We start from the raw sequence: 13,857 nt of genomic DNA on the forward strand, positions 1-13,857 counted from the left end.
TCTGTATGGCCGACATCCGCGAGGTTCTTCTGGATATAGCCAAGGAAACCTGGGAAGCCGAAGTCACGCCCCACAGAAGCGTCATCGAGCACGTTGCACTGATGCAGCAGAGGATTGCAAAGGTGATGCCCATCCTAAAAGGACATCTCCTCCAGGCACAAGAAGCTCAGGTCAGGGTCTACAACCGGTCAGCCAGAGTGAGGCAATTCAGTCCGGGAGACCAAGTCCTCGTGCTAATTCCTACGGTGGAGAGTAAGTTCTTGGCCAAATGGCAAGGGCCATATGAGGTGGTGGAGAAGTTTGGTGATGTGAACAACAAGGTTCATCAACTGGGACAACGTAAGCTGTACCAGATATACCATGTCAACCTCATCAAGCTGTGGCAAGACAGGTAGGCTGTGGAAGCTCCAGAAGGGGACGTGGGAGGAGTCGCAATAGTGGAAATGCTAACGAAGGCCCAAAAACATCAGTGTCGGGGGTTGCTGCAGAAGAATAGGGATCTGTTCTCGGAATTGCCAGGCTGCACAAGGGTCATAGAACACAAGGTCCTGATGGAGCCACATGTGCGGGTGAACTTGAAGTCCTATCGGATACCTGAGGCCCGATGAGAGGTGATCTCCAAAAAGGTGGCTTGTATGTTGAAACTAGGGGTCATTGAGGAATCCAAGAGCGGTTGGTCGAGCCCGATTGTCCTGGTCTCAAAGCCCGATGTTGAATGGAGATTCTGCAACGACTATCGGAAGTTGAATAAGGTCTCCAAGTTCGACACATATCCCATGCCACGCGTCGTTGAGCTGATCGAGAGACTTGGGCCAGCAACGTATATAACCACCTTGGGTTTGACAAAGGGATATTGGCAGATCCCCCATGGCACATGGAACCAAGGAGAAGACTGCGTTTTCTACGCCGTATGCATGCTTCCAGTATGTCGGGATGCCGTTTGGACGAAATCGGCAATGGCCAAATGGTCTGAAGAGGCGGAGACGGCCTTTCAAGAGATGAAAGTGGCTCTGTGTAGGCAACCGGTCCTGGTTGCCCCCAACTTCAAGAAAGAGTTTATACTCCAGACTGATGCCTCAGATGTCGGTTTAGGAGCAGTCCTTTCCCAGGAGATACACGGGGAGGAGCACCCTGTCCTCTACCTGAGTAAAAAGTTGTCCCCCTGCGAGAAAAATTATTCGGTCATAGAGTTGGAGTGCTTGGCCATAAAGTGGGCAGTGGACACGCTAAGGTACTATCTGTTAGGTCGAAAATTTAGATTAGTATCCGACCATGCCCCACTGAGATGGATAAGAGAAACAAAGGGAAAAAATGCTAGGGTCACCTGCTGGTTTTTAGCCCTACAGGACTTCAACTTCCATGTAGAACATAGAGCAGGTAAGCTACATGGTAATGCCGATGCCCTCTCGAGAATCCCCTGTCTGGTAGTAGAAGGTGCCAAGCCCCACGGCTTTAGACAGAGGGGGAGGTATGTAAGGTGGTTAATGGTCCTGTAGTCGATGGGAGGTATGTGTCACAGAGATGGCTGGTCTCTGTAATGTAGCCCGGAGTGTTTCTCTAGTGCACTTAAGCACTAAGACGATCATTTGGTGCACCTCGGAGCTGGGTTACGGGTAGCTAAGAGAAAATGGGCGGGTCCAGCTACCACATACCTCACCTCCGGGTGCGGTTAACAGCCTATATAATGGAGGCTGTTGTTTGGCACATGGTCTGTGTTTGGAGGGAGAAGGCCTCCTGTGTGTGTTGTCTCCAGACTGAGTTGTGTGCTGGATACGTACCAAGCTGTGTGACCACAGGTCCAGTTTACCAAAAACTTTGCTTAAAGGACTCTTTACTTTGTTTTTGCCTTCCTTAGGCTGTGTGCCCACGTAGCATTTTTCAAGCGTATATGCTGCGGAATTTCCGCAGCGTAAACGCTTGAAAAACGCATGTATATCCGCACCCCATGGTCCCCAATGGGATTCCGCAAGTTCTATGCACATGCTGCGGATTTTTCCGCAGCGTTTATGCCGCGTTCAAAAATCCGCAGCATGTCATTTAATTTTGCGTTTCCGCAAGCGGAATTGCCTTTGTCCAATGCATAAAAAACGCAAGGCAATTCCGCATGTGGAAAACGCGTGATAAACGCGCGAAAAATGCGCGATAAACACGTGCGGAATTCCGCATGCGTTTTTCCGGGAGAGGACTTGCATTTATGCAGCAGAAATTTTCTGCTTCATAAATGCAACGTGGGCACATTAAAGGCTGTTTGTTTGCATTTTACTTTCTGACCGATTTATGAAGCCAATAAACTGCTATGAACATTTAAAGGAACATGCCTCCTGTTTGCCTCACACCGCACCTGAGTGAGTACAATCCCTACAATATATAAAACTGAACATGAGGTTCTTAGTTTAACATTATGATCAGACTGTATGAAGCCCACTGCCACGTCATGGCAAACCTCTTAGTGGGTCCTAACATTTCCTGCCTGAAGGTGAGCGGCGCCGTGCACGCCAACCACCGCCTCAGCGACGATGCACCAGCATTGTCCCCATGACTCCAGGCCGCGCTGACCCACAAGCATAAAACCACAGCAACAATGACCAACACACTGCACCAACACCAAATGAAAGGAGTATTGTGACTCGCCTTCCTCAAGCGAGAGCAAAAATAGGCTAGACCCTCTTACCGGTCTCCTGCTAATTAAAATCACCTGTGCCAAATGCGAGGAGTGCACATCCGAAAAAAAAAAGGGCAATACGCTGAAAAACAGAATGGACAGCACCTCCAAAAACATACGTTGATCTAATGCCTCTTAGCAAAAATATATAAAACTGAACATGAGGTTTTTAGTTTAACATTCGGATCAGACTGTATGAAGCTCACGGCCACGGCACGGCAAACCTTTCTTGGACCAGCGCTCCTCCCATTTGGCACAGGTGATTTTAAATTAGCAAGAGACTGCAGAGAGGGTCCAGCCTCTTTTGCTCTCACTTGAGAGCTTGAGGAAGGTGAGTTAAAATGCTCCTTTCATGTGGTGTTGGTGCAGTGTGTCGGCCATTGTTGCTGTGGCTTTGTGCTGGTAGGGCGGTGCGGCCTGGAGTCATGGGGACTCAGTCTTGCAGCAGGGCTGCTGTGAGGCACCGGGCCGCCCACCCTGCTGGTGAGTTGTAGCGGTGGTTGGCGCACGGCGCCGCTCCTTCAAGGCAGGAAACGTTAGGACTCACTAAGCGGTTTGCCTTGACATGGCAGTGGGCTTCATACAATCCGATCAGAATGTTAAACTAAGAACCTCATGTTCATTTTTATATATTTTTGCAGAGAGGCATTAGATCAACGTATGTTTTTGGAGGTGCTATCCATTCTTTTTTTCAGCGTATATCATGATTATGATTAGTTCACTTTGAAGCACTTTATTATTGTATTTCTTAGCATTGGAATAATTTTATTTTGTTACAGTAATTGTGTTATTGTATGGCACTTTATTGTTAATAATGATATGTAATATATGTACCTAATCAGGCGCTGTTACACTGATTAAAATGATACCTGCGTTGATGAAATCCGTCTTTTGGTTGTTTAATCTTTATTTGCAGTTTGGAGATAATTAGATCCTTGTGCTTCGGGGTGGCCTGTGGGCGGGGCCGTGTTTGGTGCTCTGTTCTCATGTTCATCCTTATGCGTTTAAATGACAGGTCAATGATCCTTCAGTGCCCTGCCTTCTATTTAAAATACTGCACTTGTGCAGTTCATATTGTAATATCATTTTTTTCTTTTAACTCCAGCAATATGGCACCGGCGCCCACGTAGTAGAATCTATCACTTGCTGATAGATGCTACTGTGCACGCGCCGTGGCCATTTTGCTGTAGCCAAATTATTTTTTTGCTCCAGCCAATTTTGCGTTCAAAGAGTCAAACGGTGCTCCTTCCTTTCCGAGCACTGCCGTGCACCCAAACAGTGGTTTTCTCCCACACGTGGTGCATCGGCGTGCTGAGGAGAAATTGCACAAGAATTTTTGGGGTCCATTTTGTCCTGTTACCCTTGTGAAAATGAAATATTTGGGTCCTGTTAAAATTTGGGGCGAAAAGAACATTTTTGTGGAAAAGTTATTTTTTATTTTCATGACTCGACGTTATAAATTTCTGTGAAGCACCTAGGGGTTCAAAGTGCTCACCACACATCTAGGTAAGTTCCTTGAGGGATCTACTTTCCAAAATGGGGTCACTTGTGGGGGGGTTTCCACTGTTTAGGCACATCAGGCGCTCTCCAAATGCGACATGGCATCCGCTCTAGAATCTGGCCAATTTTGTGTTCAAAAAGTCAAACTGTGCTCCTTCCTTTCTGAGCCTTGCCATGCTCCCAAACAGTAGTTTTCCCCCACATATGGGGTATCAGCATACGCAGGAGAAATTGCAGAACAATTTTTGCGGTCTATTTCTCCTGTTACCCTTGTGAAAATAAAAAAATTGGGTCTAAATTAAAATTTTTGTGAAAAAAGGTAAAATGTTCATTTTTTCCTTCCACGTTGCTTCAGTTCCTGTGAAGCACCTGAAGGGTTAATAAACTTATTGAATGTAGTTTTGAGCACCTTGAGGGATGCAGTTTTTAGAATGGTATCATTTTGGGGTATTTTCTGTCATATAGGCCCCTTAAAGTCACTTCAATGTAATGTGGTCCCTAAAAAAAATGGTTTTGTAAATTTTGTTGGTAAAATTAGAAATCGTTGCTCAACTTTTAACCCTTTTGACTTCTTAACAAAAAAATTATGTTTCAAAAATTGTGCTGATGTAGACATGTGGGAAATGTTATTCATGAACTATTTTGTGTGATATATGGTAACTCTCTGGTTTAAGGGCATAAAAATTTAAAAGTTTGAAAATTGTGAAATTTTCTAAATTTTCTCCAAATGTCTGATATTATCACAAATAAACTCAAGTCATTTTGAAGAAATTTTACCACTAACATGAAGTACAATATATCATGAAAAAACAATCACCGAATCAGTGGGATCCAGAGTTATTACCTTATAAAGTGACACTGGTCATTATTGTAAAATTTGGCCTGGTCATGAAAGTGAAAACAGGCTTGGGGGGTAAAGAGTTAACAATACCAGACCGTGGCAGTACCCCACCCCCACCTCGAAGTGGATGTCTGTGTTCGTTACTGATCCAGTAATGGGCCCATCCATCTGGTCCATCAAGAGTCAGTCTCATCTCCTCAGTCCATAAAACTTTTGAAAAATCTGTCTTCACATATTTCTTGGCCTAGTCTTGACATTTCCACTTCTGTGTCTTGCTCAGTGGTGGTCATGTTTCAGCCTTCCTTACCTCGGCCATGTCTCGGAGCACTGAACACCTTGTACTTCTGGGCCTCCAGGGGAGGTTGCAGTTCTGGAATATGACAGCACTGGAGGGTAATCGTATCCTAGTCGCTCCATGTTTGATTCTTCTGAAATCTTTGGCAGATATTGTGTGTCTTTTCTTCTCAACACATTTTTCGCTACCCTGTTGACTATGTGCAACAAAACTTTTGATGTTTCTGTGATCACACCCCAATATCTTAGCACTTTCAGGAATGCAGCATCCCTCTGTGAGACCACTAATAATTAAATTTTTTAATTTCAGTTAAATCTCTTTTTTGTCCCCTTTTGTTTGAGAAAAACAAGATGTCTAAGGCCACGTTCACATGTTGCGTTTTTGTCGCGTTTTTTTTACACACTGATTTGTTAACAAAACCTGATGCCAGCAAAGTGAATGAGAAACGTGAAGTGTCATGCACACGTTGAGTACTTTTGACTTGCACATTTGATGCAGAAAATAATCTGCAGCATGTCAATTCTCTGTCCGTTTTTCACCCACTGCACTGAGAAAACGCAGGCCAAAAATGCATTATTTTTGAGGCTGGGTTTTCCTGCCAAGAGGTGCAGAAATGGTGCAGAAATTTCTCAACGTGTGCACATACCCTAATAATTCTGCATGCCTTGATAAAGGGTGATGATATCCTAGGCCGCACCTTCCTCATTACACAAATACACATCACCTGATCTGCTTCATCCAATAAGCATTCAGGTTTATACAGCGCGGAGTTGAAAAATCTGCTTAAAAATTATCATATGATCAAATACTTGTCTAATAATTGTGCACAGTGTAGTGTGTGTATTTATACTTTCTTTTTTCTTTACTGGATACAATTATATATAACAGGGTGGTATACGATGCTGTTCCGAACCCTTTTTTTGGGGGGGTGCACTGCCAAGACACTTTTTTGGCTTTGTTATTCTACATTCACATCACCGTATTTTTAGTCGAAGGAAAAAGCCGTCATGAAACGTCAGCACTCGGACCAGTGCTATTGACTCCAGCTGTTCACATGACAGTTTTTCTTATGGGCCAAATACATGAAACAAATGGCAACGTGCACCAGTCTCTCCTGTGCGTCGGCTTGGAGTTGCCCATTCAAGTCTATGGGTCTACAAAAAACAATCGACTCCCATAGAAATCTCAGCACCTGACTTTTGTGAATACATTACAATTATTAACATAAAATCCATTTCTTGTAAGGCTGTGTGCCCACGATGCGTTTTTTAAGCGTTTCCGCAGAGGCAATTCCGCTGCAGAAACGCTTAAAAAACGCTTGGTAGAAGGTCTGCCATGTTCCCCAATGATAATCCTCATGTGCTAAGGCTGCGTGCCCACGATGCGTTTCCGCTGCGGAATTTCCGCAGCGGAAACGCATCAAAAACGTTTGGTAATCCGCACCCCATGGTCCCCAATGGCATTCCGCAATGTCAATGCACATGCTGTGGATTTTTCCGCAGCGTTTCAGCAGCGCTCATAAATCCGCAGCATGTTCATTAATTTTGCGGAAGCGCAGCGGAATTGCTGCCAATGACTTGCATTGAGACGCATAGAATCCGTGTCTGTACATTTGTACACGCGGATTATATGCGTTTCAATGTGCGGATGGTACCCAGTTCTGGGGGAGAGGAGACTCTCATCCAGACCTGGGTATCATTGTACCTGTAAAAAAAAGAATAAAATAATAAAGTTTATATTCACCTGTCCGGCGGCTTCTCTCTGCTTGCCGGCAGCGCTTATCTTCCAGGACCTGAGATGACGTCGCGGTCATGTGACCGCAGGCTGTCTCGCGAAAGCCCGGCAACCAGGAAGAAGCCAGGACGAGCACGACAGCACACGCGGCGGGGCATCGGAGGTAATAGTGTGACCTAGTTGTCAAGCACTTTCCAAGTGATGCTATCGCCTGGAAAGTGCTTGTCAGTCCGCATGCGGAAACACATGCGTTAACGCATGTGGATACGCATGTATTCTGCAGGAAAAACGCATGCACAATCTGCATGCGTTTTTTCTGCCAGGGAGATGCAGAAATGCTGCAGAAATTTTCTGCTTCATTTCTGCATCGTGGGCACATAGTCATACAGGTCATACAGGCACGTGGAGGCCACACAATACTGAGACTCATTTTGACTTGTTTTAAGGACATTTATCAAAGTTGGATCAGCCTGTAGTGTGTTTTTCCACTTTGATTTTGGGGGCGACTCCAAATCCAGGCCTCCACTGGTTAATACATTTGATTTTTGATTTCCATTGATGATTTTTGTGCGATTTTGTTGTCATCACATTCAACTTTGTACAGAACAAAGTATTCAATGAGAATATTTCATTCATTCAGATCTAGGATGTGTTATTTGAGTGTTCCCTTTACTTTTTTGAGCAGTGTATATATTTATTTTTAACTATTCTTACGGTCACACTATATATGCTGTTTGCATGGATTTATATAGTGTGACCAAGTTGTCAACCACTTTCCAAGTGATGCTAAAATCGCTTGGAAAGCGCTTGACAACCCACATGCGGAAATGCATGTGAAGAACGCTTCACATCCGCTTGTCCCTGGCAGGAAAAACGCATGTACAATCCGCATGTGACGCGCCCCCTGGGCCAGTGTTGTTTGGGGGATACCCGGAGCCGGATCAGATGGGGGTTGTAGTCTCCGAGTGGCGGTGACCCGGTCCGTGCCCAGGGTGTCAAGCTCAGTGTGTGGCAGTCCTACAGATGTTGCTGGATGTTCTTTAGTGTCGACTACGCCACCCGTTGATTTGCGGTCAATACGGCCGCCGCTGCAGCAGGGTCCGCTGAGGCTGATGGTGTGTGTGCAGCTTCTGATAGTATAACCCCCAACGGGAGGGGTATAGCCTCAGGGGGTCAGTTGTAGAGGGTGGTGGTTGTGGTGGTGCAGTGAGGATGGTATTAAGACTCAGAGTCGGGCTGTGCAGTTCAGGGTTTTTACTTACTGCTGTTGTTCTGGTCACTCCGGCCTTGAGTGACCGCCCGAGCCGTGCTGCGTCCACCAGGTCCTGGACTCGGCCAACCCCCAGGTAATTCTGGAGCGTGATCCTGAGCTCCCTCTCTGACGTTCCTTTTCTCTGGCCTTCCCCACCAGGGATCCACCTATGTCCGGCTCCCTTGGGTCTCTTGGTGGGTACACCTCTTCTGGGTTCCCTGACCCTATGCTTGGTCTGCCTTTCGGGTGGATTTAGTGGGGGGTTGTGGCAGATCCTGCCCACAACCTCCGGTCTCTGGCTGAGGATTAGTGCCCTCCACCAGCTTGGGATCCGGTACCCTTGTGCCAACCCTTCACCCTGTTGCTTGTATTTGGGCTCTTGGGGTTCCCTCTTCTTCCCCTCTGGGTCCTTCTGACTCCTCTCTCTCTTCTTTCAGGACTGCTTGACCCTCTACAACAGACTGACTAGTAGCTGTCTGCCTGTCTGACCCTGATCTAAGATGGTTCCCACCTTATATACTCCCTCTATGTGTGAGCTCAGGTGACCAGCACCCAATGAGCTCCTAGCATTACCCAGACTGCTCCCCCTATCTGCCCCTACACTACTGGGATGTTCCACCCCCCTCCCACTCCAGCCAGGGACAGACACTATCGTACCTGCACATAAACTGGTGGGAGTACCGTCGGTCTGTCCCCCGGAAATGGGATGTATGTAGTGTATGCAGCCTACTGAGCTCAGTTCCACACTCCATCCTTACCCGGGAGTGGAATACCACACCTCTGGCTTGAGGTGTAATACCCCTGTAGCAGCCGAATCCTCAGGGTGCTACACATGTACAATCCGCATGTACAATCCGCATGTGTTTTTTCTGCCAGGGAGATGCAGAAACACTCAGGAAAAATCCCGAGCATTTCTGCATCGTGGGCACATAGGCTAACTGTGATCAGTGCTGGTGCATTATGGGGGGATAATCTGCAGGGTCTATGGACCTTTTGGCCTCATGTGACCCTGTGGACAAGTCTGCCCTGTGGCAGGAGCCTCCCCAGCGCCCACCATCACCAGCCATGTACATACACAGCCTACAGAGGAGGCCTGATCCCAGCCATCCATGTACTGTGCCAGCAGTGCGGCCATGGCCGCAGAGCAGTGCTGCTCCTCTCCTGCTCCTCCCTTGCTCTCAGGCTGCAGTTCCTCCCTCAGGTCTATAGCCCGGGCCGGCGCACTCTCCAGTCTGTCTGTGACACAGGGCAGTGCAGCAGCAGCAGCGGTCGCCTCCCCCAGGCATGGCACAGGGCTCACTATGGCAGCAGTGCGACAAAACACCCTCGACTTCCAGCTCGGTGGCACAGGTAACGTGCACGGCGGGAGACTGCGGGAGGGCGCTCTGTCTAAAGAGGGGAGGGCGAGCGGCTCCATGCCCTCACTGTGGGCGCCCACTCTCCTGAAGCCGGGCACTGCTCCTGGCCCCTGAAGGTGACAAGTGGGCGCACAGGAAGCGGTAATGTGTCCGCTGCAGCCGGTGTGGGCAGGTAGCGCTGTGTGCTCGGGCTCTGCTGGTGCTGCTGCTCCATACGTCTCCAGGGTTTATTACATGGTTCACGAATAGCATCGAAGTGGTTTGGGCGGGCATGTTCTTATTACAGGGCCCCACCGCCGGCTTGTACCGAGCCGCTATACACGGCTTGTGTGTGCTGTCACCTCATGTGTACGGAGACACGGTATGTATAAACGTGCAAGAAACAACCGGGCCTAGGCGGCCAGACACGGGGCTGTCAGTGTGGATTATGCTGTTTAGTCTCGCCGCACGCATGACCTTTGTATGTGCTGGTACAGCACCGGGCTGCACTGACAGCAATGGGCACAGCACCGGGCTGCACTGACAGCAATGGGCACAGCCCCGGGCTGCACTGACAGCAATGGGCACAGCCCCGGGCTGCACTGACAGCAATGGGCACAGCACCGGGCTGCACTGACAGCAGTGGGCGCAGCACCGGGCTGCACTGACAGCGGTGGGCACAGCCCCGGGCTGCACTGACAGCAATGGGCACAGCCCCGGGCTGCACTGACAGCAATGGGCACAGCCCCGGGCTGCACTGACAGCAATGGGCACAGCCCCGGGCTGCACTGACAGCGGTGGGCACAGCACGGGGCTGCACTGACAACAATGGGCACAGCACCGGGCTGCACTGACAGCGGTGGGCGCAGCACCGGGCTGCACTGACAGCGGTGGGCGCAGCACCGGGCTGCACTGACAGCGGTGGGCACAGCACCGGGCTGCACTGACAGCGGTGGGCACAGCACCGGGCTGCACTGACAGCGGTGGGCACAGCACCGGGCTGCACTGACAGCGGTGGGCACAGCACCGGGCTGCACTGACAGCAATGGGCACAGCACCGGGCTGCACAGACAGCGGTGGGCGCAGCACCGGGCTGCACAGACAGCAATGGGCACAGCACCGGGCTGCACTGACAGCAATGGGCACAGCACCGGGCTGCACAGACAGCGGTGGGCGCAGCACCGGGCTGCACAGACAGCGGTGGGCACAGGTGCATTGTCTGCTCTGGTGGGTACTGGACTAGGCTGCACTGATAGCGGTGGGCACAGGTGCATTGTCTGCTCTGGTGGGTACTGGACTAGGCTGCACTGACAGCGGTGGGCACAGGTGCATTGTCTGCTCTGGGGGGCAAAGCATCGGGCTGCACTGACAGCGGTGCGCACAGGTATATTGTCTGCTCTGGGGGGCACAGCATCGGGCTGCACTGACAGCGGTGGGCACAACACTGGGCTGCACTGACAGCGGTCGGCACAGGTGCATTGTCTGCTCTGGGGGGTACAGGACCATGCTGCACTGACAGCAGTGGGCACAGGTGCATTGTCTGCTCTGGGGGGCATAGCAGTGGGCACAGGTGCATTGTTTGCTATGGGGGGCACAGCATCGGGCTGCACTGACAGGTGGGCACGGCATCGGGCTGCACTGACAGCGGTGAGCACGGGTTCATTGTCTGCTCTGGGGAGCACAGCACTGAACTACACTGATAGCGGTGTGTACAAGTGCGTTGTCTGCTCTGGGGGGCAGAGCATCGGGCTGCACTGATAGCGGCGGGCACAGGTGCATTGTCTGCTCTGGGGGGAACAGCATTGGGCTGCACTGACAGCGGTAGGCACAGGTTTGTTGTCTGCTTTTGGGGGCACAGACAACCATATCTGCATCTAGCTTTGTATAAATGATGGGAGTTTGGCACCTTTTTCAGTATTATTGCGATATGCCCGTGTGCCACCCCGAAAAACCACGGCCACAGGAGCCGATCAATGTTTGGTTTTAAAAAGTAGAAACCAGGGCTGTGGAGTCGGAGTTGTGGAGTTGGAGCCCATATTGGTGGAGTCGGTATAAAATGTACCGACTCTGACTTCTAAAATATATAATAAATTGGGTACAGTAATTCAATGCAGTTTGTGGGGAATATTGTTTTCATAAGAATTTGGGAAAGTTCTGAAATGTCCTATAAATGTCTGTCCTATTCCTGATCTAAGGGTCTAGACTTTTAGCTGAGATGAATCTGTGCTACAGTAAATTTAGCACTTAAACATGAGCCATGTATGAGGGAGTCGGAGTCGGAGGTTTGGCTTACCGACTCCACAGCCCTGGTAGAAACTGCAGATCTGACGTGTATCTTCAGATTGTCAGTATGATTTCACAGATAGTGATGGGTCACAGTAGTTATAAGGCCGAATTCAGATGTCCGAGTACAGACCACGATGTCAGGACGATAGGGGGTCTCCTTGCCTGAACTCAACAATGTCATGGGCATATATGAGACTAGAGAGTCCAACCAGGAGACTCAGACTGTGCCTGACAGACATCTCAACTTGGCCTAAATAGCGGAGGCACCAATTGTATAGAATCCTGCACTCACCTGGGACACGAGGACCGGTTTCACCTGACCGTCACCACTGTGAAGCCCTTTTACACGGGCCGATAATCCGCTGAATGCTCATTTACGGTCATTGGCCTATGGACATGTAGTAGAGATCTACCAACCAACAAGTTCATTAGTTGATCAGAACCTAACAATCGACCCAAGACTTCATTCAGACGCCAATTTTTTTTTACCATACGTTTAAAAAAAAAAAAAAAAGTTCTACATCTGTGTTTTGCATCAGATTTTCCTCAGTGTTTGGTCAGCGTTCACTGTGACCTATGGACTTATGTGGATCATTTTGATCTGTCACTTGGATCGAAAACAGTCATGTCTCTGTGATTTTTTTTTCTTGACATAGAGTCCGTTATAAACTGACGTGAATAGTACCATACTCTTTGATGGGTGATACGTCCAAGCTTCTGGTGTATTCCATTCTGAAGACGCTGTGTACTTTCCAATACAAGTCAGTGGGAAAGATGAAAAGATGGGCACCTTTTCAAGTATAAACACGGCCAAGTGCTATGTGATAAAACATCGCATAGCGCTTGGCCCGGTGTTCTATGGGGCAGTGCAGATCAGCGATTACCTTCTCATGACAATTCGATATGAAAGAAAAATCCCAGCGAGACTCGATTCACTCGCACCCATACAAGTCTATGGGTGCATGTGAAACATCGGACTGCACTCGGATGTCATCCCATTGCAGTCCGATATACGACGAGTCAGGCCATGGAGAAATTACTTTCTCCGTCTCCTCCGCAGCTGTGCTGTGATTCCCTCATGCGAGAGGATCGGAGCACAGTAGCATGACACTCCGCTCCCGCTCGCAACAGAGCTCTCCCATCGGATGCCATAGCTGGTGTGATTCTAGCCTAAAAAAGATGCCCCAAAACACCTGAAAAACTCTTAAAAAAAAAACAAACAAAAAAACCCACTGCCAGTGGAAAACATTTTTAAAGACCTAAGGTTGCAGCAACAAGGTAAAAACGTTGTTTCCACTAGAAAAACTCGGCCTGTTCGCCCACCGGGTGCACTCACCCATAGGCTACGTTACCGCAAGGAGCTTTTGCTACTTTTGATGTTGCAGATTTTTTGCACCATTTCTGCCCCTATTAAATAAAATCATTTACTTGCATTTTTTCCAAAATTACGAAACGTAAAAATCTCATCGTGGGAATGTAGCCTTAGGGTATCTTCACACAAACACGGATCCACTTCAAAATCCACATAAAACACTTTAAATTCTCTAAATGTGCTTCCTGTTGATTTCAATGTGAAAACATGCCTATAGTGCACATGATGCTGTTTTTTCTATGTGTTTTTTTCCACATTGAAAAGTAGCAACATGTCAGTTCTTGAGGCATTTTTGCTTGAAAAACAACGCTCCCCAATTTTTCTTTTAAATGATTTTTGGACTTTGATTTTTCAGCCTGAAAAATCCACAACAAAAAGCGTGTGAACACCCCCTATAAGATACGTTCACACTGACGTTTTTACATCCAGCTTTCCCTGTGTATCCCACACAACCCGGCATCTGGGTCAGTAGCTGTAGGAGCCACTACAAAGCCATTTATCAGTCTGGACGGTGAGGGCCGGGGAGAGGCGATCACTAGTGCACTCGTGCAATTATCCCAATTCTCATCACACAGTAT

At 48.5% G+C, this 13,857-nt stretch overlaps 1 protein-coding gene across 1 annotated transcript in view; it reads left to right on the forward strand.

Moving 5' to 3' along the window:
- The first annotated feature begins 9,398 nt into the window (after positions 1–9,398).
- SMS (spermine synthase) overlaps positions 9,399–13,857 on the forward strand; it is a 208,845-nt gene continuing 204,386 nt past the window's right edge. Inside the window, exon 1 of the mRNA XM_073667504.1 lies at positions 9,399–9,634. Coding sequence (XP_073523605.1) covers positions 9,418–9,634 — 217 coding nt within the window. The 5' untranslated portion in view covers positions 9,399–9,417. The remainder of the gene's footprint in view (positions 9,635–13,857) is intronic.

Source organism: Phyllobates terribilis, unplaced genomic scaffold (assembly GCF_046119375.1).
Source record: "Phyllobates terribilis strain yellow unplaced genomic scaffold, ASM4611937v1 Scaffold_2__4_contigs__length_985480577, whole genome shotgun sequence".
NCBI classification, from domain to species: domain Eukaryota; kingdom Metazoa; phylum Chordata; class Amphibia; order Anura; family Dendrobatidae; genus Phyllobates; species Phyllobates terribilis.